Source organism: Dendrobates tinctorius, unplaced genomic scaffold (genome assembly GCF_039654945.1).
Source record: "Dendrobates tinctorius isolate UK_male_01 unplaced genomic scaffold, ASM3965494v1 ptg000011l, whole genome shotgun sequence".
NCBI lineage: Eukaryota > Metazoa > Chordata > Amphibia > Anura > Dendrobatidae > Dendrobates > Dendrobates tinctorius.
In genome coordinates, this window is record NW_027361679.1 from 128,813,160 (window position 1) to 128,837,346 (window position 24,187).

The following is a 24,187-nucleotide window of genomic DNA, read 5'->3' on the forward strand; positions in this document are numbered from 1 at the left end:
ACACTGGAACGAAATATCAGCTCTGCTGATCAGCACATAAGCAAGCATTCATCTCAAGGCCACCCACCTTGAGATACATTATGATCATTCAGCATTCTACACCTATCAGGACACTGGAAATGCTTATACACCTGTCCTGGGACACCCACACAACGCCCCCTAGCTGACACAGTGGTCACTACACCACAATATGGATACACATGGGTGGTCCATTTATAAAGTTGGATCCAAAATGGCCAACTTCAAAATGGCTGCCATTGTGCCACCCATCTTGAAAAGTTTTCCCCTTCCCATATACTAATGTGTCACAAACAGGAAGTTGATATCACCAACTATTTCCAGAAGCAGAGCAGGGCAAAGGTCATTACTCCCATTTGGTCTTTTTAAAAAATCCATCGGAACCTACCAAGTCATTATCAACTTGAAACAACTAAAATAAGCACATTATATACCCAAGATTCAAAATGGAATCCGTAAATTCTACAGTCCCATAAATTAGAAAAAGAATTTCCAATATAGATCTCAAAGATGCAAACTACAACCTATCCATTCATCCAGACTTACGATATCTGAGGTTTGCGGTCACGCTAGGCCAAAAGGTGTGCCACTTCCAGTTCAAGGTCCTTTCCTTCGGCATATCCTCAGCTTCCCGAACCTTCACAAAGATCAAGGCTGAGATTAGTAAGTTTTATCAAAAAGGAAAACATCTGCATCTTTCCCTACCTGGATGACTTGATCATGGTTCCCTCTATTCCTGTTCTCAAAAACCAACTCAAGTCAGTCCTACCTATTCTAACATCCTTAGGCTGGATCCTAAATCTGGATAAATCGGATCTGACCCCGTCAGCCAAGAAGGTCTTTTTGGGGATCCTCTTATATTCTCATAATCAGAGATCTTCTCTTTCAGTAACCAAGCAGTTAAATGTAAAATCAAGAGTCCGGATCCTAAAGAAGCAAAAGGTGTCCATAAGATTGGTCATGTCGGGCCTGGGATCAATTACTGTATGCACTTGGGCAGTTCCCATAGCTCAGGTGCATATGAGAGGCCTCCAGAAATGTATCCTCTCGCTGGGAGTAAACTCAATATGCACTCAGTGCGAGAATCTCTCTTCCATACCACATGAAGATATCCCTCAACTGGTGGTTCAACCTGGAAAATCTGGGAATACCTTGATTCAACACCCTATCGCTTCTGTAACAGTGGATGCCAACAAAAAAGGTGGGGGAGCAGTTATAGCTTAAGAGGTCTTTCGGGGCAACTGGCCCAAAAAGATGGACGACTGATCTTTATTAAGAGCGGTAAAAGAAGCCCTGAGAGCAGCAAAGTCTATACTTCAAGGATTCCATGTTCGAATTTACTCCGACAATATGACCACAGTGGCTCACCTACGTCATCAGGGCAGCAAAAGATTCGAGAGCTTACAAGTCTCGGCAATAATTTTTCTTTTGGGCAGAACATAATCTATCCTTTGTGGCCCTTCATCTAAAGCAGTGTTTCCCAAACTCCAGTCCTCACAGCCCCCAACATGTCATGTTTTCAGGATTTCCTTAGTATTTCACAGGTGATGGAAGTATCAAGGCATCAGGAATTCTCTCACATGTTTAACACTGTGGAAATCCTGAAAACATGACCTGTTGGGGTCCGCGTGGACTGGAGTTTGGGAACCACTGATCTAAAGGGATCTGACGATATCCAGGCAGACTTCTTGAGCATGATGGATCTAAATCCGGAGGAATGGAGCCTCAGTACAAAAGTGTTCCAGTTAATAACCAAGAAATGGGGTCACCCAGATGTTTACCTGTTTGCGAATCGGCAAAATGAAAAAGTAGATCGTTATTTTTCCTTAGGTACAAACGAAACTTAATAAAGGGTAGATGCTTTCTCTCGCCCATGAAACTTCTGCGTTCCTTTCAATTCAGTTATTGCCAAGGACTTTCCCGAAGGTCAGAACGTACAGGATCGAAAACATTGTGATCGCTCCTCTCTGGCCAAAGAGGAGCTGGTTTGGGGCACTGAAATTTCTGAACCTCTTACCCTTCCACCAGATGACAACCTTCCATATGAAGGTCCAATTTGTCATCCGGCTCTCCACAACATATGCTTGGCAGCCTGGCTTCTGAAGCCTCAGTCCTGAAAGCTAGAGGTCTCTCAGATGCAGTCATAAGTACCCTGCAAAAAAGCAGGAAACGGATCACTAATGCCATCTTCTAAGATGGGGGAAGACCTACTCTGCGTGGTATTGATCCACCTCCTATTGATCCATTTCATCTTGGTATGGCAAGAATATTAGACTTCCTAGAGGATGGCTTATCAGAAGGGCTAAAATCTACTACCTTGAAAGTCCAGGTGTTGGCCCTGAGCTCCTCCTTTGACCAAAACCTGGCAGATCACTTATGGATAAAGAGGTTCATGACAGCTACCTCTGGATCTCCTTGGATGGATTCTAATGTAGTTCCATCTTGGGAACTGAACATAGTATTGAGGTCTTTGACTATCCTGTCCTTTGAACCCATGGGCCGAGTCCAAATGGACAAACTATCCTGGAAAGTGGCTCTATTTGTAGCCAATACAATGGCAATAAGGGTGGATGAGATACAGGCCCTATCCATTAGGGAACCATATTTGAAAATCCTGGATGACAGAATAATCCTTCGCCTAGACCTTTCTTTCCTTCCAAAGGTAACATCTGACTTTCACATGTCCCAGGAAATCTTCGTTTTGTGAGAACCAAAGGGACGATAAAGTAGTAGAATTTCATTCTCTAAGATGTTAGAACCATCCTCTTTTTCCTAAGTCAAACAGAACCTTGGAGAAAAGATCAAAACTTTTTCGTCCAATACTGTGGACCAAATGAAGTGAAGAAAGCCTCTGAGAACTCTCTGGTGAACTGAATTAAAAAAGCGATAACAGAAACATTATAATAACCAAGATTTATCTCCTCCTGATTTGCTAAGGGGTCATTCCACTAGGGCCATATCAGTCTTTTGGACTGAAAGTGCCAGTGCTTCCATCAAGCAGAGCTGCTACCTGTTCCTCAGTTCATACCTTTGCTAAGCATTAGAGATTAGACCTAATGTCTAATGGCATTTCTCCTATATTGCTGTCGTGGCAGGAATTAGAGAAAATGGAATTGCACTTGCTGGTGATTTGGTTTCTAAGACACTCCACGACCACTTGATTCCTTGGTCTTAATAAAAAAAATTCAAGCATTAGTTCTGTGTGGTACTTGGGGAAAAACACTGAGGCAACGTCCTGTGGTGCTGTCATGGAGGGTCTTAGAAACCAAATTACTAGTAAGTGTAATTCTATTTTTTTATGCCCTTACAGCAGAATTATGTCACACAAAACAGTTAAGAATATTTCCCACATGCGTACTTTTATATCTGCACAGTTTTTGAAACATTAATTTTTATTTTAAGTTGTAAGGGTCAAAATCTGACCAGCGATTGTTTAAAAAAAAAAATAAAAAAAAATTCCCAGGATGTCCCTTATGACTGCACGACAGGAGGTAGTCCTACTCCTCTTCTAGGGACAGGAAACACACGAGAGGTTAAAAGGCCTCCCTCCACCTCACTCTGTTTTTCCTGTCCTTAGTGGTCAGCATCGCAAAGATTTACCTGGGAAATCAGGGGGATCGGAGGGTAGTTGATCCAGGATGACCAAGCCACAGTAATATTGGTGACCCTCTTGTGGTCCAAAAGAAGTTGGTTCCCGATGTTGCGCCACATGGCTCTGGAAGATCCAGTTCCCCTTCCAGACAGATACCATCTGCTGTCCCCTCCTACATGAAGATACACACTTTCTACGCCTGGCAGATCCTAAGCTCCAAATGGCTATCAGACAGGGTAATAACTATGCAGGCAAGCAGAAGTCCGGTAACTTCGGCCATCCATTGCAAAGTATGGAAGAAATGATGCTTATGTAGGGAAATCCGTAACAAAATCATCCTGTGCAGAAATTCCTAAAATCCTAGAATGCCTCCAGATAGGATTCAAGAAAGGACTAACACCTAGCACATTAAAAGTACAAATCTCGACCCTTAGCGTCTTTCTAGACTTCCCACTAGCAGACCACCCATGGGTTGCGAGATTAATTAGAACCGCTATTTGGTTGAACCCACAATCAGGAGAACTGTTCCACCATAGGACCTAAACTTAGTGCTACTGTATGTGCCTTATGAAGACCGCCCCCTTTGAACACCAGGCAGAAGCCAGCATCAACTTTCTCTCCATGAAGACTGCGTTCTTGGTCGCAGTCACCTCTGCAAAACTGTTAGGGGAGTTCCAGGCATTGTCAGTAAGTGATCCTTATCTGCAAATCCTAGAAGACCGATTTAATATATAGACTTTTTTTTCATGCCGAAAGTAGTATCTATGGCAAATTTGAACCAGCTGATCGTTCTGTCATATTTTTGTGAACTTCCAAGGAATGAGAAGGAAAGATTATTCCATTCTCTGGACATAAGATGAGTGAAGCGTTACGTGGAAGCTTACAGATTCCTGGAGACAGGACTCAAGCCTGTCTGTACAGCATGCAGAAAGGAATAAAGGCATGAAAGCCTCAAAGGTGACCCTATCCAGATGGACTACTTTAGCCATTTCTCTGGCATACGAATCAGAAAAGAAAGTGCCCCTCAGGGTGTCTGGGATGCAGTTACTGACAGCTCGGCAGTTCAGTCCAGTACAGGACCGTGCTGAGCTGTCAGTACTTTGATGGACAGCATGGCCATCCAGTGTGGTACAGGGGTGTGCTGAGCTGTTGGTGTTTGAGAGCTCGACTAGCCAATCTGTGACTGGGAGGCGTCAGCTGTCTCAGGAGTTCACTGTCTCGGGTAATTGCAATGCCTACGGCTAAAACATTTTCGCCTGTTACCCTTGTGAAAATAAGCAACTTGAGGCTAAAATATATTAAATATTTTTTGTGAGGAAAATGCTATTTTTTTTTTTTTTTTTTTTTCCCCCCCCTCTCCTTCGCAGCTCAACTTCATAAACTTCTGTGAAGCACCTGTGAGCTCAACTTGCTTACCTTACTTTTTAGGCACATCAGGGGCTCTCCAAACGCAACATGGTGTCCGCTAATTTGTTCAAGCAAATTTTGCATTTTCCCTCACAATTTCAGACAATTTTGTATTCAAAAAGTCAAATGGCGCTCCTTCCCTTCCAAGCCCTGCCGTGCACTCAAACATGGATTTTTGCCCCACGTGTCGGGTATCTGCATGCTAAGGAGAAATTGCACAACAAATTTTAGGGTACAATTTTTCCTGTTAGCCTTGTGAAAATAATAAATTGTCTAAAATTTTTTTTTTTTTTTTTTGTGATCAAGTTAAATGTTCATTTTTTTTCCACATTCTAAAATTTCCTGTGAAGCACCTGAAGGGTTAATAAACTTCTTGAATGTGGTTTTGAGCACCTGAGAGGTGCAGTTTTTAGAATGGTGTCACTTTTGGGTGTTTTCTGTCATATAGACCCATCAAAGTCACTTCATATGTGAAGTGGTAACCTAAAAAAAAAAAAAAAATTGTCAATTTTGTTGGAAAAATGAGAAATTGCTGGTTCTTCTGACCCTTAACTTCATAGCAAAAAAAATATTGGTTTCAAAAATTGTGTTGACGTAAAGTAGAAATGTGGGAAATATTTTGGGGTGACATATCTCTGATTTAAGGGCTTTAGAATTCAAAGTTTGAAAACTGCAACATTTGAAAAATTTTCACCAAATTTCCATTTTTTTTTCTTCCTCTAATTGACCCAAGTTATATTGAAGAAATTTTACCACTATCATGAAGTACGTCATGAAAAATCCCAGAATCAATGGGAGCCATTGAAGCGTTCCAAAGTTATAGCCTCATATAAAGTAACACTGGTCAGGATTTAAAAAATTGGCCTGGTCATTAACGTGCAAACCTTGGGGTGTAAAGGGGTTAAATAAAAAAAAAAAAAAACTATGCTTGGTTGGTATCTTTGTAATTGTACTGTTCTGGAAAATAATATTGCCAGGTTTGTTTCACCATATAGTGAATGTTAACCACTTTCTGACATTGGACGTACTATCCCGTTCATGTGCCCTGGGACTTAATGCCCATGGATGGGATATACGTCATAGCGATCAGCGGCGCTCACGGGGGAGCGCCGCTGATCGCAGCCGGGTGTCAGCTGATTATCACAGCTGACACCCGGCACTGTGTCAGGGGCGGTCACGGACTGCCCCCAGCACGTTAACTCCTGGCACACTGCGATCAAACATGATCGCAGTGTACCGGGGGTTTAGAGATGCATCGGCAGGGAGGGGGCTCCCTCCGCACTTCCCTGCGACCCCCAGCGCAGCGCAATGTGCTGCGCTGCTCTTAGGGCCCTCCTACCCTGCAGAGCGCAGGCATGAGGAAGCCTTGTGCAGCGGCCGTCAGATCGCTGATCTGTGTCAGATCGCTGATCTGACACATGACAGTGATGTGTGTGTGTCCCCCCCCCCCCCCCCCCCCGGGACAATGTAACAAAGGTAGAAAAAAAGTGTAAAAGTAATTTATAAAAAATCGCTAAATATATTAAAAAAAAAAAATATTCCCTAATTCATTTTTTGGAAATAAAAAAAACACAATAAAAGTACACATATTTAGTATCGCCGTGTCCGTAACGACCCGCCCTATAAACTGACCCATTAGTTAACCCCTTTAGCGAACACCTTAAAAAAATAAAAATAAAAAACAAAGCAAAAAACAACGCTTTATCATACCGCCGAACAAAAAGTGCAATAATGCGCGATCAAAAAGACGGATATAAATAACCATGGTACCGCTGAAAACGTCATCTTGTCCTGCAAAAAACGAGCCGCCATACAGCATCAGCGAAAAAATAAGAAAGTTATAGCTCGCAGAATAAAGCGATGCAAAAATAATTATTTTTTATATAAAATTGTTTTCATTGCATAAAAGTGCCAAAACATAAAAAAAGACATAAATGAGGTATCGCTCTAATCGTACTGACCCAAAGAATAGAACTGCTTTATCAATTTTACCACACAAGGAACAGTCTAAATGCACCCCCCAAAAGAAATTCATGAATTCATGGTTTTGGTTCATTCTGCGTCCCAAAAATCTGAATAAAAAGCGATCAAAAGATGTCACGTGCCCGAAAATGGTACCAATAAAAATGTCAACTCGTCCCGCAAAAAATAAGACCTCACATGACTCGGGTCAAAATATGGAAAAATTATAGCTCTCAAAATGTGGTGATGCAAAAACTATTTTTACAATAAAAAGCGTCTTTTAGCGTGTGACAGCTGCCAAACATAAAAACCCGCCATATACAGTAAATCAAACCCCCCGTTATCACCCCCTTAGTTAGGGGAAAATAATAAAATTAAAAAAATGTATTTATTTCCATTTTCCCATTAGGGCTAGGGTTAGGGCTGAGATTAGGATTAGGGGTGTGTTGGGGTTAGGGTTGGAGTTAGAATTGGGGGGTTTCCACTGTTTGGGCACATCAGGGGTCTCCAAACGCAACATGGCGTCTGATCTCAATTGCAGCCAATTCTGCTTTGAAAAAGTCAAACGGTGCTCCTTCCCTTCCAAGCTCTGCCATGCGCCCAAACAGTGTTTTACCCCCACATATTGGGGTATCAGCGTACTCGGGACAAATTGCACAACAACTTTTGGGGTACAATTTCTCCTGTTACCCTTAGGAAAATAAAAAATTGGAGGCAAAATTATCATGTTTGTGGGAAAAAAAATGATTTTATTTTCACGCCCGTGCGTAATAAACTTCTGTGAAGCACTGGGGGGTTCAAAGTGCTCACCACACATCTTGATAAGTTCCTTGGGGGGTCTAGCTTCCAGAATGGGGTCACTTGTGGGGGGTTTCCACAGTTTAGGTACATCAGGGGCTCTCCAAAGGCAACATGACACCCGCAGACCATTCCATCAAAGTCTGCATTCCAAAACGTCACTTCTTCCCTTCCGAGCCCCGACGTGTGTCCATACAGTAGTTTTCTCCCACATATGGAGTATAAGCATACTCAGGACAAATTGGACAACAACTTTTGGGGTCCAATTTCTCCTGTTACCCTTGGCAAAATAAAAATTTGGGGACTAAAAGATCATGTTTGTGGAAAAAAATGATTTTTATTTTCACGCCCGTGCGTAATAAACTTCTGTGAAGCCCTGGGAGGTTCAAAGTTCTCACCACACATCTAGATAAGTTCCTTGGGGGGTCTAGTTTCCAAAATGGTGTCATTTGTGGGGGGTTTCCACTGTTTTGGCACATCAGGGGCTTTCCAAACGCGACATGGCGTCCAATCTCAATTCCAGCCATAAAAGTCAAATGGCGTTGCTTCCCTTCCGAGCTCTGCCATCCGCCCAAATAGTGGTTTACCCCCACATATGGGGTATCAGCATACTCGGGACAAATTGCACAATAACTTTTGGGGTCATATTACCCTTGGAAAAATAAAAATTGAGGGTGATGAGATCATTTTTGTGGAAAAAATGATTTTTTTAATTGTACGGCTGTACGTTATAAACTTGTGTGAAGCACTTGGGGGTTCAAAGTGCTCACCACATATCTAGATAAGTTCCTTGGGGGGTCTAGTTTCCAAAATGGGGTCACTTGTGGGGGTTTTCCACTGTTTAGGCACATCAGGGGCTCTCCAAACGTGACATGGTGTCCGATCTCAATTCCAGCCAATTTTGCATTGAAAAGTCAAATGGCACTCCTTCCCTTCTGAGCTCTGCCATGCTCCGAAACAGTGGTTCCTCCCCCACATATCAGGTATCAGTGTACTCAGGACAAATTGCACAATAACTTTTGCAGTCCAGTTTCTCCTGTTACCCTTTAGTAAAATATAAACAATTGGACCTGAAGTAATTTTTCTCCTTCGTCTCATTGGGGGACACAGAGACAGTGGACATACAAAAAACAAGTTAGCTCCTCCTCCGCCGCATACACCCTCGCCCCGATAGCGGGCGGAAACCAGTTTTTGCTTAGTGTCTTATGGAGGCACACGCAGTCTGGATCTCTCCAGACTATTTTTTTCTAGTTTACCATGAAGATGAGACGGGGGCGACGGATCCTATAGAAAGGGTCCGATCTCCTCAAACCAACAACAGGCGAGCACGCGTTGAGTATCGCCTCCGCGTATCCTTTCCCTCACCGAGGGACATATCTGGGACTTTTCCCCAGCCATCTATTTTTTTCTTTGTTTTATGAAGATAAGAGGGGCAACGCATCCTATTGAAAGGATCCGATTTCCCCAAACCAACAACGGGCGACCATGTGCGAGTGTCCCTCCACGTTTCCTCTCCCGCGACGTGGGACATTATGCCACACTTAGCCCTGTCCACCCCTAGGTATTGAAACCATGGGCTTGCACAGAGGCACAAGACTAGTCTGTGCGGCCCCCATGACTCCACCAACGCATGACGGCGGTGCTGCATTGCGGCAGACGGTCCCTCTCGCCCCTGCAAGGCGATTGGAGCTAGGGTGCCTGCACCATCTTAAACAGAGTACCTCAGGTATGTGCTGGAGTGAGTGGAGGGCCCTGGGCAGCGTTTTCGGAGAGTCGGGGGCACGCTTCCCCCCTTCCCTCACCTCCCCCTTCCCTCCGCTCCTCCAACCTGGTTCGCCTCCCTCCGGGTATTGGCGCGGTCCGGGAGAAGTGGGGGGAGCTGCAGCCGGATGGCCGAGGTAGAGGTCTGCCGGCGTGCCAAGCGGGCGGACCGGCTCTAATTTAGCCCGCGGCTTCGGCCTGGGCCGCGGGCGGAAGTGCCGCACTGGGCGCATGTCTCTTCCGGCGCTGCCCCCCGTCACAGGCCGGGCATGGGGAGGCGGGCGGCCGGGGTAGCGGTCGGGCGGACCGTTTCTAAATTTAGTCCGCGGCTTCGGCCTGGGCCGTGGGTGGAGGCGCCGCCCTGGGCGCACGTCAGTTCCGGCGCCGCCCCCGTCACCGGCCGGGCATGGGGAGGCGGGCGGACCGTTTCTAAATTTAGCCCGCGGCTTCGGTCTGGGCCGCGGGCGGAAGCGCCGCCCTGCGCGTGACGTCATCTCCGGCGCCGCCCCCCATCTCCAGGGCGGGCGCCGGATTAAATTGAGGCCCCGGCGGCAAGGCAGGAGTGAGGCAGGCGAACTGAAGCACGGGGAGAGACGCGCAGGAGCGGGTAAGTGCGACCCCGTCCCGGAGCCACACTAGGGCACTATAGGGTACCCTCCTCCTACCCCCCCAAACCTTTAAGGGATTTTTTGTGTGTGGGCCGACGCCAGCAGTATGTCTGGAAAAGGTAAAACGCACACGTTCCTTTATGCCGCATGCGTGTCCTGTGGGGTTATGTTCCCACGAGCGCAGACTATTAAGTTATGTGAAGCCTGCGACTCCGAACGCGCCCAGGAGCCCTCCCCTGCGACAGAGCCCAGGGGGTCTGGATCCCCCAGAATGGGCGTTATCACTCTCTCGGTCCATGGCTTCGCTCATGAAGGCGATTGAGACCCTTCAGGCCCCGGATAGGGGTAGAGACGACGGCTCGCCTGTTTGGGAGGGTTCATCCACCTCACAAGAGCCTCTGGCTTGCAGGGGCCGCACACTCTCTAGGCAGACGCACAGGAAAAGAACCCGTTCTGCGTCTCCAGGCCCCTCCGGTGCCTCAGCATCCGTGAATGCGGCATCTCGCTCACCATCACCATTTTCTGGGAGGGAGCAGAGTTCAGGTGATGACTGGGAAGAATCCTTGGACCTGGATACCCCGGGGTACCGGGAGACTGTAGACAGTCTTATTGAAGCAGTCAATCAGACTCTGGGTATTGACGATGTCTCCCTAACCGCAGGTCATAAGGTATCCTTTAAGAAGACCAGGAGACCACATAAAGTATTTAGCACTCATCCTGAGTTCGAGGATATAGTGCAGCGGCATAGGGAACGTCCATACAAACGTTTTTCAGGACAAAAAACCGCTGGAAACGAGATATCCGTTCGCATCGGAACTTTGTAAAAAATGGGCGGAATCTCCGGTAGTGGATCCCCCAGTGTCACGCCTGGCTTCAAGGTCCTTGTTGTCAGTACCTAGTGGTTCTTCCATTAAGGACCCCACGGATCGACTCATAGAAGGTTTAGCTCGCTCTGTGTATGAGGCATCGGGATCAGCGCTCTTTCCTTCTTTTGCGGCAACGTGGGTAGCCAAAGCCATGATGTCATGGTCAGATTCTTTAAACAAGGTCCTACAGGATAGAGATTTGCCGACGGAAGTGGCGGAGATCGCGATGGCGGGTGACTATTTAATTAATGCATCCTTGGATGCGGCTAATGGCGCGGCTCTAGCGGCAGCAAATGCAATTGCCATTAGGAGAGCCTTGTGGTTAAGGTTATGGCGGGCTGATTCTATTTCTAAGAAGTCTTTGACTTCCCTGCCTTTTCAGGGTAATCGGCTATTTGGGGAGAAATTAGACAAGCTCATTTCAGATGCTACAGGGGGAAAAAGCAGCTTCCTTCCACAGCAAAAGACTAGGCCGTTTTTTCGTCAACCTCAGGCGCGCTTTCGAGCATTTCGCACCCCCGGGTGGATGCTATACCCCCGCCCCAGCTCGCTATAGCCAAGACAAGGAGCGTCAGGTCACGTATAGAACTAACCCGCTGGGTAGGATGCTGGGCCGCCCGCCCAGATCAAGGGGGGCCAGGTCCCAGAAGCCCTCAGCGAAATGACTCGGCATCTAGTACCCGAGGACAGCAGAGTAGGCGGACGTCTGCGCAGGTTCTGCCGCGTCTGGGTCGCGGTGGCGCGAGACGCATGGGTGGCAGAATTAGTGTGTTCCGGGTACAAAATAGTTTGTCAAAGATCCACCAAGACGATTTTTTCTTTCTCGGCTTCCCAAAACGGAATCCCGGGCAGAGGCATTGCTAGGAGCCATCGAGGTGTTGCGGCGCAACGGGGTCATTGTCCCTGTACCAGAGTGCGAGAAGACCCAAGGATTTTATTCCAATCTGTTCGCAGTCCCCAAGAAGGACGGAACAGTAAGGCCGGTTCTGGACTTAAAGCTCCTGAACGGGTTCATCAGGGTCAGGCGTTTTCGCATGGAATCTCTCCGATCGGTCATATCGTCCATGGAGCACGGAGAATATTTGGCCTCGATCGATGTCCAGGATGCCTACCTGCACATCCCTATTTTTCCCCCGCATCAAAGGTTCCTTCGGTTTGCAATCGATGGCCGGCATTTTCAATTTGTGGCCCTACCTTTCGGGTTGTCCACGGCCCCCAGGATATTCACGAAAGTGATGGCGGTCGTCATGGCCGTTCTACATTCTCGGGGCACAGTGGTTTTGCCGTACTTAGACGACCTCTTAGTAAAGGGGCCGTCCTTTCGGGCATGCGAGGAGAATGTCAGCATCACACTGGATACCCTAGCTCGCCTAGGATGGTTGATCAACAGGAAGAAATCATCCCTTACCCCAGCTCAGAGGATTCTATTCCTGGGGATGAATTTCGACACTTCCCGAAGGTTGGTAATTCTCCCTCAGGACAAGGCTCGGGCGCTCCGGCAGGGAGTCCGAAGTCTTCAACAACCGGGCCCTCACACTATCCGGTTCGGGATGAGGGTTCTAGGAAGGATGGTGGCGGCGATGGAAGCAATTCCGTTTGCTCAATTTCATCTCCGTCCCCTGCAGCATGCTCTCTTAGCGGCTTGGGACGGGAGTCCGTTCTCCCTCGATCATCAGTGCAGGTTGCCCTCTCAGGTTCGACGGGCGCTTCAATGGTGGACACGCGACTCCTCTCTTCGTCAGGGGAAGCCTTTTCCCCCAGATCATTGGTTGGTGATCACGACCGATGCAAGTCTTTTTTCGGCTGGGGGGGGGCAATCTTCCGGCATCACACGGCCCAGGGGCAATGGTCGCCTCAAGAGGCTCGTCTTCCGATCAACCTGTTGGAGATTCGAGCGGTGTGGTTGGCGCTGCAGCGTTTTCAGCACTTGCTAGCAGGACGCCCAGTCCGGGTTCAGTCAGACAATGCCACGGCAGTGGCGTACGTGAATCACCAGGGAGGGCAACCATGCGCAAGACAGAGCATGTGCTCTGTTGGGCCGAGAGGCACCACTCGGTAATCTCAGCAGTTCACATACCAGGTGTGGAAAATTGGGCAGCAGATTTCCTAAGCCGGCAGGGCGTCGCGGCCGGGGAATGGTCCCTTCACCCCGAGGTCTTCCAGCAGATTTGCCAACGGTAGGGGACTCCAGACGTGGATCTGATGGCGTCCAGGGAGAACGCCAAGGTGGGCACGTTTGTCGCTCGGTCTCAGGACCCGCGAGCAATCGCGGTGGATGCGTTGGTCCTACTGTGGAGCCAGTTTCGGCTCCCATACCGGTTTCCCCCACTGCCGCTTCTCCCAAGGGTCATCAGAAAGATCAAGACAGAGGGGGGTCCCGGGAATTCTGCTGGCCCCGGACTGGCCCCGTCGAGTATAGTACGCGGATCTAGTGCAGCTCCTCGCAGACGTGCCTTGGCGTCTACCGGAATGGCCAGACTTACTGTCTCAGGGGCCGATCTGCCACCCGAACTTAGGGGCCCTGGCTTTGACGGCATGGCCGTTGAATCTTGGATTCTGACCCAGGCGGGATTTGGGCGTGAAGTGGTTGCGACAGTGGTTAGCGCCCGGAAGCCGGCCTCGGCGAGAATTTATCATAACACTTGGAAGGTTTTCTTTCATTGGTGTCGAGAACACGGGGTTGCGCCATTATCCTTTTCGGTCCCCAACATCCTGGCTTTTCTGCAGTCAGGCCTAGACCCAGGGTTGGCGCCGAGTTCCCTTAGGAGGCAGATATCGGCCTTGTCGGTCCTTTTTCAGCGAAGGATCGCTACCAATATGCAGGTCAGGACGTTCATTCAGGGGATCTCTCATTTGGTGCCCCCCTATAGAGCACCCATAGACGCCTGGGACCTTAACCTGGTCCTGGGTGTCCTACAGGAAGCCCCGTTTGAACCTTACAGGAAATTTAATTGTCATATCTCTCCAGGAAGGTTGTATTCTTGGTAGCCATAACTTCCATTAGGCGGGTCTCCGTTAGGAGCATTATTTTGCAGAGCTCCTTTTCTGACTTTTTTTTAAGGATAAAGTAGTCCTTAGACCACCGCCGCCTTTTCTGCCGAAGGTCGTGTCCTCTTTTCATATTAATGAGGACATTGTTCTGCCTTCGTTTTGTCCAGCGCCAGTACACAGAGTGAAAAGGGCGCTCCACTCTTTAGATCTGGTAAGAGCTCTCAGGAGGTACGTGTCAAGGACAGCACCTTTTCGCCGGACGGACTCGTTGTTTGTGATTCCTGAAGGGCGCAGGAAGGGTCTCGCAGCCTCACGGTCAACCATAGCCAGATGGATTCGCCTAACTATTCAGGAGGCTTACCGTATTAGAGGCGCACCGATTCCAACAGGGATAGGGGCGCACTCTACTCGGGCAGTGGGCGCCTCTTGGGCGCTTGCGCACCAAGCTTCGGCAGAGCAGGTATGCAAAGCAGCAACCTGGTCCAGCCTGCACACTTATTGTAAGCATTACAATGTGCATACTCAGGCCTCGTCGGATGCGAGCCTGGGTAGGAAAATTCTCCAAGCAGCAGTGGCACACCTTTAGACAGGAGGGCATGCGGCTTGGATCGGTGAGTTGTCCTCCCACCCAGGGACTGCTTTAGGACGTCCCATAGTCTCTGTGTCCCCCAATGAGACGAAGGAGAAACATGGATTTTTGTGAGTACTCACCGTAAAATCCTTTTCTCCGAGACGCTCATTGGGGGACACAGCACCCACCCTGATAGCCAGTTGGCTCTTGTTTATTTAATTAGTATAATTCCTTATTTAATGTAGGGTGGTCCTTTTTCAGACATATGATTTTCTGCGTTAAGGCTAAGTTATGGATGTTCTCCTACTGCTTTTGCACTAAACTGGTTTCCGCCCGCTATCGGGGCGAGGGTGTATGCGGCGGTGGAGGAGCTAACTTGTTTTTTGTATGCCTAGTGTCAGCCTCCAGACGGCAGTAGCACACACCCACAGTCTCTGTGTCCCCCAATGAGCGTCTCGGAGAAAAGGTTTTACGGTGAGTACTCACAAAAATCCATGTTTTTTGTGAGAAAAAGTTAAATGTTCATTTTTTTTTTTTTAAACATTCAAAAAATTCCTGTGACGCACCTGAAGGGTTAATAAACTTCTTGAATGTGGTTTTGAGCACCTTGAGGGGTGCAGTTTTTAGAATGGTGTCTCTTTTGGGTATTTTCTATCATATAGACCCCTCAAAGTGGACTTCAAATGTGATGCGGTCCGTAAAAATAAAATGGTGTTGCAAAAATGAGAAATCGCTGGTCAACTTTTAACCATTATAACTTCCTAACAAAACAAAAAAATTTTGGTTCCAAAATTGTGCTGATGTAAAGTAAACATGTAGGAAATGTTATTAAGTTTTTTGTGTGCCATATCTCTGTGATTTAAGGGCATAAAAATTCAAAGTTGGAAAATTGCGAAATTTTCAAAATTTGTCAAATTTCCGCAAACGCAAGTTATATCAATGAAATTTTACCACTAACATGAAGTACAATATGTCACAAGAAAACAATGTCAGAATCAGTGGGATCCATGGAAGCGTTCCAAATTTATTACCTCATAAAGGGACAGTGGTCAGAATTGTAAAAATTGGCCCTGTCATGAACGTGCAAACCACCCTTGGGGGTGAGGCTGCGTTCACACGGCGCTTTTTTTCGCATTTTTGCCGCCCAAAATGCAAAAAACAGCACCCCATGCTTTCCTATGGGATTCCGCAATGCTGTGCTAATGCTGCGGATTTTCCCGCGGCGGAATTGCATCGCGGAAAAATATGCAGCATGCTCATTAATTTTGCGGAATCGCGGGGATTCAGCCCACATAGGAATGCATTGTTCTGCTTACTTTCCCCATGTGGCTGTGCACACCATGCGAAAAGTAAGCAGAACATTTGCGGATAGTACCCACTGTCCGGAGGAGAGGAGACTGTCCTCCGGGCTCTAGGTACCATATCCCTGTAAAAAAAAGAATAGAAAATAAAAAATCGGGTTATTTACCTTCCGACGTCCCGCGCAGCCTTACTGATGCTCCCGCCAACGCCCGTTCCCAGTAATGCCTTGCGGCAAGGACCTGTGATGACGTAGCGGTTGCGAGTCCGCTACGTCATCTTGAGACCCCTACAGTATCGCGAGATCGCGACGTCATCAAAGGTTTCGCAAGGCATTACTGGGAACGGGAGCATCGCGAGGATCGGGAAGGCTGCGCGGGACGTCGGAAGGTGAGAAAACCCCAATTTTCAAAAAATATTTTTAACATTAGATCTTTTTACTACTGAAGCTGCATACGCAGCCTCAATAGTAAAAAGTTGGTCACACTCGTCAAACGCTGTTTGATGAGTGTGACCAACCTGTCAATCAGTTCTCCACGCGATGCTATAGATCGCTTGGAAAACGCTAGCATTCTGCAAGCTAATTACGTTTGCAAATCGCTAGTTTTTCCGTGGGAATCTAAAATGCGGTTGTCCAGCGGAATGGAATTCTGGAATTCCCGCGGTAACTTCTGCGGGAGTTCCGTAACGTGTGCACATAGCCTCAAGGGGTTAAATTTTAAAAAATTTAGCAAATTGCACTTTTTTGCAATTTTGATGCACTTGGAATCCTTCTTTCCATTGCATCACATGATAAAGTGAATGGTGTAATTCAATTGTACAACTTGTTCCACAAAAAACAAGCCGTTATATGGACGGGAAAATTAAGGTTATGGTTTTTGGAAGCAGGGGAGGAAAAAATGTTTATTGGCTGTGGTGAGAACGGGATAAATAGAGATATTTTTTTTTTTTTTTTAGGGTATGTGCACACGTTGCGGATTCTTCTGCGGATTTTTTCACGCGGAATCTGCAGAATCCGCAGGTCAAAATGCCTGTCTCTTACCTGTGGATTTCTCCTTTTATTTTACACCTGCGGATTCCTATAATTTTATAGGTGTAAAAACAGTGCGGAATCCGCACAAAGAATTGACATGCTGCGGAAAATAAACCTCTGCGTTTCCACATGGAATACTCTGCAGCATGTGCACAGCGGTTAGTGTTTTCCATAGGGTAACGTGGTACTGTACATCCCATGGAAAACTGCTGCGGATCCGCAGGGCCAAATCCACTGCTGATCCGCAGACGAATCCGCAACGTGTGCACAGACCCGTAGGGCTTGCTTATAACTGTGTTCAGTGGAAGTAGATTTTCTTGGGATGTATATTCCAAAGAACTGTCGCTGCACTAGAAAAGCCTTGGGAGACAAGAGTAGGAGGTCCTGCTATGGAATAGATTGGAGAGAGGCTAGTTTATTGGGAAGAAGACTGAACAGTACAGTTGCAGTGGTCAAGACAAGGATGGATCAAAGCAACATAGTTTTTCCAGTTTCAAGGTATTATAAAGGATTTTGGAGAGATTTTTAACGTTTGGGTCATTGGTGCATTTAGTAAGGTGTGAAAAAGAGGAGCCTGGTAACTTTTGTTACTGGTTCAACAGCGAAAGATGAAGTGCAGGAGAATATGGGTTTAGTTCTAATTAGAGCTTTGGGAGATACATTTTCTATGTTCATGTAATATGAGCACAAGTTATTGCTTTATTCTGCTAAGCAGATTTGAGTATTGTTAATGATGTCAATTGATAGTTGCTTTTTCGGTTGCTCCCCTGCAGGAGTACAAAAGTTTAGTCAGCTGAGCTTTTTTTGTGGCGGAATCATTACCTATACACCAGGCAGCAATGTATCTGTATTTCTACCTTTTTACCACCAGGTGGCAATAGAGCTCTGCAACAGTTTGTCATTTTCATCAGCTTTGGAATAAATTTCTTTTATGTTCAAGTCAGTAATATGAGAAAATGGAAACGGTCTTAGGAGCGCAGGAAAGAGACTCAGACAAGAGATGGGTTTAAACCACAACTCGTTTTGACGGAGGATCCGTCTTCATCAGGTGGAAACTTCTACCTGATGAAGACGGATCCTCCGTCGAAACGCATTGTGGTTTAAACCCATCTCTTGTCTGAGTCTCTTTCCTGCGCTCCTAAGACCGTTTCCATTTTCTCATTGCTCCTAACCTCCATTGGAGGTTTTTGGCTGGAGCTGCGGTGGAGACCTGACATCTTTGTCTGCCCTTGGGGTGCTTCCTAAGCGCTCCTCTATGACCACTTATCACTGACTCCAAGTCAGTAATATGGCTCTCTCACTTTGACAAATGTTTTCAATGCAATTTGGGTTAGGGCATACATAGAGAGATATATATATATATATATATATATATATATATATATATATATATATATATATATATATATATAGAGAGAGAGATATATAAAGGTGTGTGTGTATATGTATATATGTATATGTGTGTATATATATGTGTGTGTGTGTGTGTATATATATATATATATATATATATATATATATATATATATATATATATATTTATTTTTAGTGTGTGTGTATATGTATATATATATATATAGTGTGTAGATACATATTATAGAATTATAGATATATACTCAACTTATTCTATGCACACGAGACCTTTTTGTCTCAAATATTGTTCACAAGTTTGCCTAAATCTGTGTTAGTGAGCACTTCTCCGTTGTAGAGAGAATCCATCCACCTCACAGGTGTGGCATATCAAGTACTGATTCAACAGCATGAATATTGCATAGGTGTGCCTTAGTGTGGCCACAATAAAAGGCCACTCTAAAATGTTTTGATAGGTCCAGGTGGGGTCACAGAACCAGTCAGTATCTGGTGTGACTACCATTTGCCTCGCACAATACAAGTCATCTTCATTGCAAAGAGTTTATCTGGTTGCAGGTTGTTGATTGTGGCCTGTGGAGTGTTGGTCCACTCGTCTTCAATGGCTGTGTGACGTTGCTGGATATTGGCACACTCCCTCAATGCTTGCAACATCTGTGACATTATGCTGTGTGACAACTGCACATTTTAGAGTGGGCTTTTATTGTGGCCAGCCTGAGGCACACCTGTGCAACCATCATGTCTAATCAGCATCTTCATATGCTACATCAGCTGTCAGCTTCAGGGAGGCTGGTTATCCAAAATAGGTGTCCCCAAGCCATATTTTTTAACTAAATACATAATTTAAAAAAAACAGCATAAGGTCCACCCATTCTTTTTAAACTAATTTTTATTAAATTCTATAAAATGTTATAATCAGAAATAAGACACAATCATCACAATTTGGCTTGCACATTAGAGGACCGGAAAGAATAGTGTAAAATTCGAATTGACTCTAATATTTTGAAAGTACCTGATATTAACTTTAGTTGATGTGCCATTTTTTTTTTTTTTTTTTTACAAAGCATCTCTAATTCCGTTGGTTGAGAAACAGTCAGAGCCATATAGTGAAGAAGCCAGGTGCCTAATCTGCATGAACTGGAAGAACTCACTATTAGGTATAGCAAATTTAGATTTTATAGCTTCAAACAAGATCTTCCAATGTGTCCATCCACCAAATTTGCAAATCTAAATAATCCTGCTGAAATCCACGGGTGGACCATTGTCGGTTCCAAACTGTTTGTATCAGAGGCTGGTATATAAAAGATATAATTGGGGGAGACCAACCCAAAACGTCTTGCACATGAGAGCCAAAGATCCCTCGTAAACTGCATAGGGCCCAACAAAGTAAATGGTATCTTTACCCCTTAATGGCTAGGGTTAGGGCTAGGGCTGGGGTTAGGGTTAGTTAGAATTGGGGGTTTCCACTGTTTAGGTACATCAGGGTGTCTCTAGATGCGGCATGGCGCCCACCATTGATTCCAGCCAATTTCGAGTTCAAAAAGTCAAATGGTGCTCCCTCCTTTGAGCTTTGCCATGTGCCCAAACAGTGACTTTTCCCCCACATAGGGAGTATCAATGTGCTCGGGAGAAATTGCACAACAAATTTTGTGGTCCCTTTTCTCCTGTTAACCTTGTGAAAATAAAAAAGTTTGCGTCTAAAGTACATTTTTTGTGAAAAAAGTAAAATGTTCATTTTTTCCTTCCACATTGAGTTTTCGTGAAGCACTTGAAGGGTTAATAAACTTCTTGAATGAGGTTTTGAGCACCTTGAGGGGTGCAGTTTTTAGAATGGTGTCACTTTTGGGTATTTTATGTCATATTGACACCCCCCCCCCCCCCCCAAACTCGCTTCAAATGTGAGGTGGTCCCTAAAAAAAAAAATTGTTTTGTAAATTTTGTTGGAAAAATGAGAATTCACTGATCAACTTTTAACCCTTATAACTTCCTAACAAGACGTAAGTTGTCTCGAAAGCTTGCTTTGTAACATCATTCACTATTATTTTTTAGCCATTAAAAGGTATCATACCCATAATATTCCTATTTTGTTTCTCACTGAGAGCACTTTATATGGTCAAAAGTATTGACACCCCTGCAATTTTGTCAGATAATACTCAGTTTCTTCCTGAAAATGATTGCAAACACACATTCTTTGGTATTATCTTCATTTAATTTGTCTTAAATGAAAAAACACAAAAAGAATTGTCCTAAAGCCAAATTGGATATAATTCCACACCAAACATAAAAAAGAGGGTGGACAAAAGTATTGGCACTGTTCAAAAAATCATGTGATGCTTCTCTAATTTGTGTAATTAACAGCACCTGTAATTTACCTGTGGCACCTAACAGGTGTTGGCAATAACTAAATCACACTTGCAGCCAGTTGACATGGATTAAAGTTGACTCAACCTCTGTCGTCCTGTGTCCTTGTGTGTACCAAATTGAGCATGGAGAAAAGAAAAGACCAAAGAACTGTCTGAGGACTTGAGAAACCAAATTGTGAGGAAGCATGAGCAATCTCAAGGCTACAAGTCCATCTCCAAAGACCTGAATGTTCCTGTGTCTACCGTGCGCAGTGTCATCAAGAAGTTTAAAGCCCATGGCACTGTGGCTAACCTCCCTAGATGTGGACGGAAAAGAAAAATTGACAAGAGATTTCAACGCAAGATTGTGCGGACGTTGGATAAAGAACCTTGACTAACATCCAAACAAGTTCAAGCTGCCCTGCAGTCCGAGGATACAACAGTGTCAACCCGTACTATCCGTCGGCGTCTGAATGAAAAGGGACTGTATGGTAGGAGACCCAGGAAGACCCCACTTCTTACCCCGAGACATAAAAAATCCAGGCTGGAGTTTGCCAAAACTTATCTGAAAAAGCCTAAAACGTTTTGGAAGAATAGAGTTTACAGGAGAAAAAAAGATGCATTCAAAGAAAAGAACCGGTCCCTACAATCAAACATGGCGGAGGTTCCCTGATGTTTTGGGGTTGCTTTGCTGCCTGTGGCACTGGACTGCTTGACCGTGTGTATGGCGTTATGAAGTCAGAAGACTACCAACAAATTCTGCAGCATAATGTAGGGCCCAGTGTGAGAAAGCTGGGTCTCCCTCAGAGGTCATGGGTCTTCCAGCAGGACAATGACCCAAAATACACTTCAAAAAGCACTAGAAAATGGTTTGAGAGAAAGCACTGGAGACTTCTAAGGTGGCCAGCAATGAGTCCAGACCTGAATCCCATAGAACACCTGTGGAGAGATCTAAAAATGGCAGTTTGGAGAAGAAACCCTTCAAATATCAGGGACCTGGAGCAGTTTGAAGAATGGTCTAAAATTCCAGCAGAGCATTGTAAGAAACTCATTGATGGTTACCGGAAGCGGTTGGTAGCAGTTATTTTGGCTAAAGGTTGTGCAACCAAGTATTAGACAGAGGGTGCCAATACTTTTGTCTGGCCCATTTTTGGAGTTTTGTGTGGAATGATCAATGTTTTGCTTTTTGCTTCATTCTTTTTTGTGTTTTTTCATTTAAGACAAATTAAATGAAGATAATACCAAAGAATTTGTGTTTGCAATCATTTTCAGGAAGAAACTGAGTATTATCTGACAGAATTGCAGGGGTGTCAATACTTTTGGCCACAACTGTATATTTTTTTCTACTGGCTAACATGGTACCAAACCACTTTTTTCGTTTTACAATGAGATGTGAGAACGCTTGGATATTTGATGGCGTCTTTCATTCCATATTAACTTCATTATAGCAGCTTGGCTGTTGAAAAGCGACCAAGCCTACCTGATCCTTAGAAATAAGCTTGAGTAGCCACTGATTAAGTCTATTAGCCAACATATGGGTGAATATTTTCAAGTCCGAGTTTAATAGGATTGCTCTAATTTTATCGGGCGATAATTAGAGCAGTCTACTCTAGAGGATCTTTTCCCACCTTAGGAATAGCTATAAAGTATGAATTTGACAGGATATCTAGTATGGGAGAGCCCTCAATGAATGAGTTAAACATTTTAGTCATGTGGGGGATCAGCTGCTCTGCAAAAGTTTTGTAATAAAGATAGCTCAGCCTGCCTGGGCCAGGAGACTTTCCCAAAGGCAAGTCTTTCAAGACTATTTCCTCTTTGGTAACTGGAATATTAAGAGTAGAGTTGAGCGACTTTGGTCGGATCGGGTTTTGTGAAACCCGAAAGAAACAAAATTTGAGTCGGATGAAACTGGTCCAACTAGGGCAAAAAAAGTCGGAGTTTCGTCTGAAACCCGACCCCAATGCAAGTCAATGGGGGAATAAAGGTCGGCATTGAGCGGATGACATTAGAGTCGCTCAACTCTAATTAAGAGCGTTTATATCTTCAGGAGCCTGGACTGGTAAATTTGAATTGGATAAAGCGTATCCCAGAGATTATATAATTTACTATAGAAATTGTAAAATAAATTAGAAATCTCAGATTGTAGTGTATAGTACGGTTCACTTCTGTTGTGCATGGAGATTCAAGGACAAAGCCCTCTCCTTCAATTGCCTCGCCAATAGTGTATGTACTTTATTGCCCTTTTCATAATAATTTTGCTTTGTGTATAAGGCTATGTGCACACGTGTGGAATTGCCTCTGAAATTTCTGCGGCAATTCCACAACTCCCTGCTGCTGGAAATCCGCAAACGGAATTCCCGCGAAAAAGTAGCATTTTGCAAGCGTAATTAGCTTGCAGAATGCTAGCGTTTTCCAAGCGATCTGTAGCATCGCTTGCAAAACTGACAGGTTGGTCACACTTGTCAAACATAGTGCTTGACAAGTGTAACCAACTTTTTACTATTGATTCTGCCTATGCGGCATCAGTAGTAAAAGAATGTAAAAAAAAAATTAAAAAAAAAATAATGTTATTCTCACCTTCCGACGGCCCCTGATCTGTTCTGCAACGCTCCCGGCATCTTCCGGTCCCACTAATGCTTTGCGCAAAGGACCTGCGATGACATCACGCTCGCGAGACTGTGACGTCATCGTGGTCATTCGCGCAAAGCATTACTGGGACCGGAAGATGCCGGGAGCGTGGTTAGAGGCGAGAAGGAGATCGGGGGGCCGTCGGAAGGTGAGAATAACAATATTTTTTATTTTTATTCTATTTTTTTTTTTTTTTACAGGATTATAGTAGCCAGGGCCTGGAGGACAGTCTCCTCTCCTCCAGACCCTGGATACCATCTGCACATGAAGCGCTCACTTCACGCATGGTGGGCATAGCCACATGCGTAAAGTGAGCATTTCAATGCATGGTGGGCATAGCCACATGCGTAAAGTGAGCGTTTCAATGCAATCGGTATGCAATTCCGCAGCATTAGCACAGCATTGCGGAATCCCATAGGACTGCATGGGATGCTTTTTTTTGCATTTTCATGGCGATTTTGCGCGTAAAAAAAGCTGCGAAAACACAAAAAAAGCTACGTGTGCACACAGCCTTAAAGTAGTTTCTCTACCTTTTGCATAGATTTGTCTTTCAGCTTATTTCTAATCTCTACCACCCTCCTCAAAACCTGCATACAAGGAGATAGCTAGTTTATGCTCTTCTCTTTTGAGTTGCAAAGGAAGATTCAAGGTGTTTTTTTTTTTTTTTTTTTTTTTTTAATATGGAACCCTCTAATAAAATGACACCTCATTACTGCCTTATGGGTCTCCCACAGCATTTAGGCTGTGTGCCCACGTAAGTGTTTTAAAGCGTTTTTCGGGGTCAAACCGCTTTAAAAACCCTTAAAATAAGCATCCCATTCATTTTAATTCATTTTGGCCTTTTTGTGCCAATGGATGCGTTTTATTCCGCATAGGAAACGCTTAGCTGTTATAAATGCAGCATGCTTATTAATCCGCGTTTTTAGCTATTTCCTGAGTCCAG

The 24,187-nt window shown here is 45.2% G+C and overlaps 1 protein-coding gene across 4 annotated transcripts in view; it reads left to right on the top strand.

The window, feature by feature from the left end:
- The window catches only part of MAP1S (microtubule associated protein 1S), a 112,952-nt gene that overhangs the window by 40,070 nt on the left and 48,695 nt on the right, over window positions 1-24,187 (top strand). For 2 of the 4 annotated variants that reach the window (XM_073547691.1, XM_073547676.1), the window contains one exon: window positions 19,339-19,431. The exons of the other annotated variants lie outside the window; for them this stretch is intronic. In XM_073547691.1, the coding sequence (XP_073403792.1) occupies window positions 19,339-19,431 (93 nt within the window). The remainder of the gene's footprint in view (window positions 1-19,338; window positions 19,432-24,187) is intronic. 4 annotated transcript variants of the gene reach the window in all.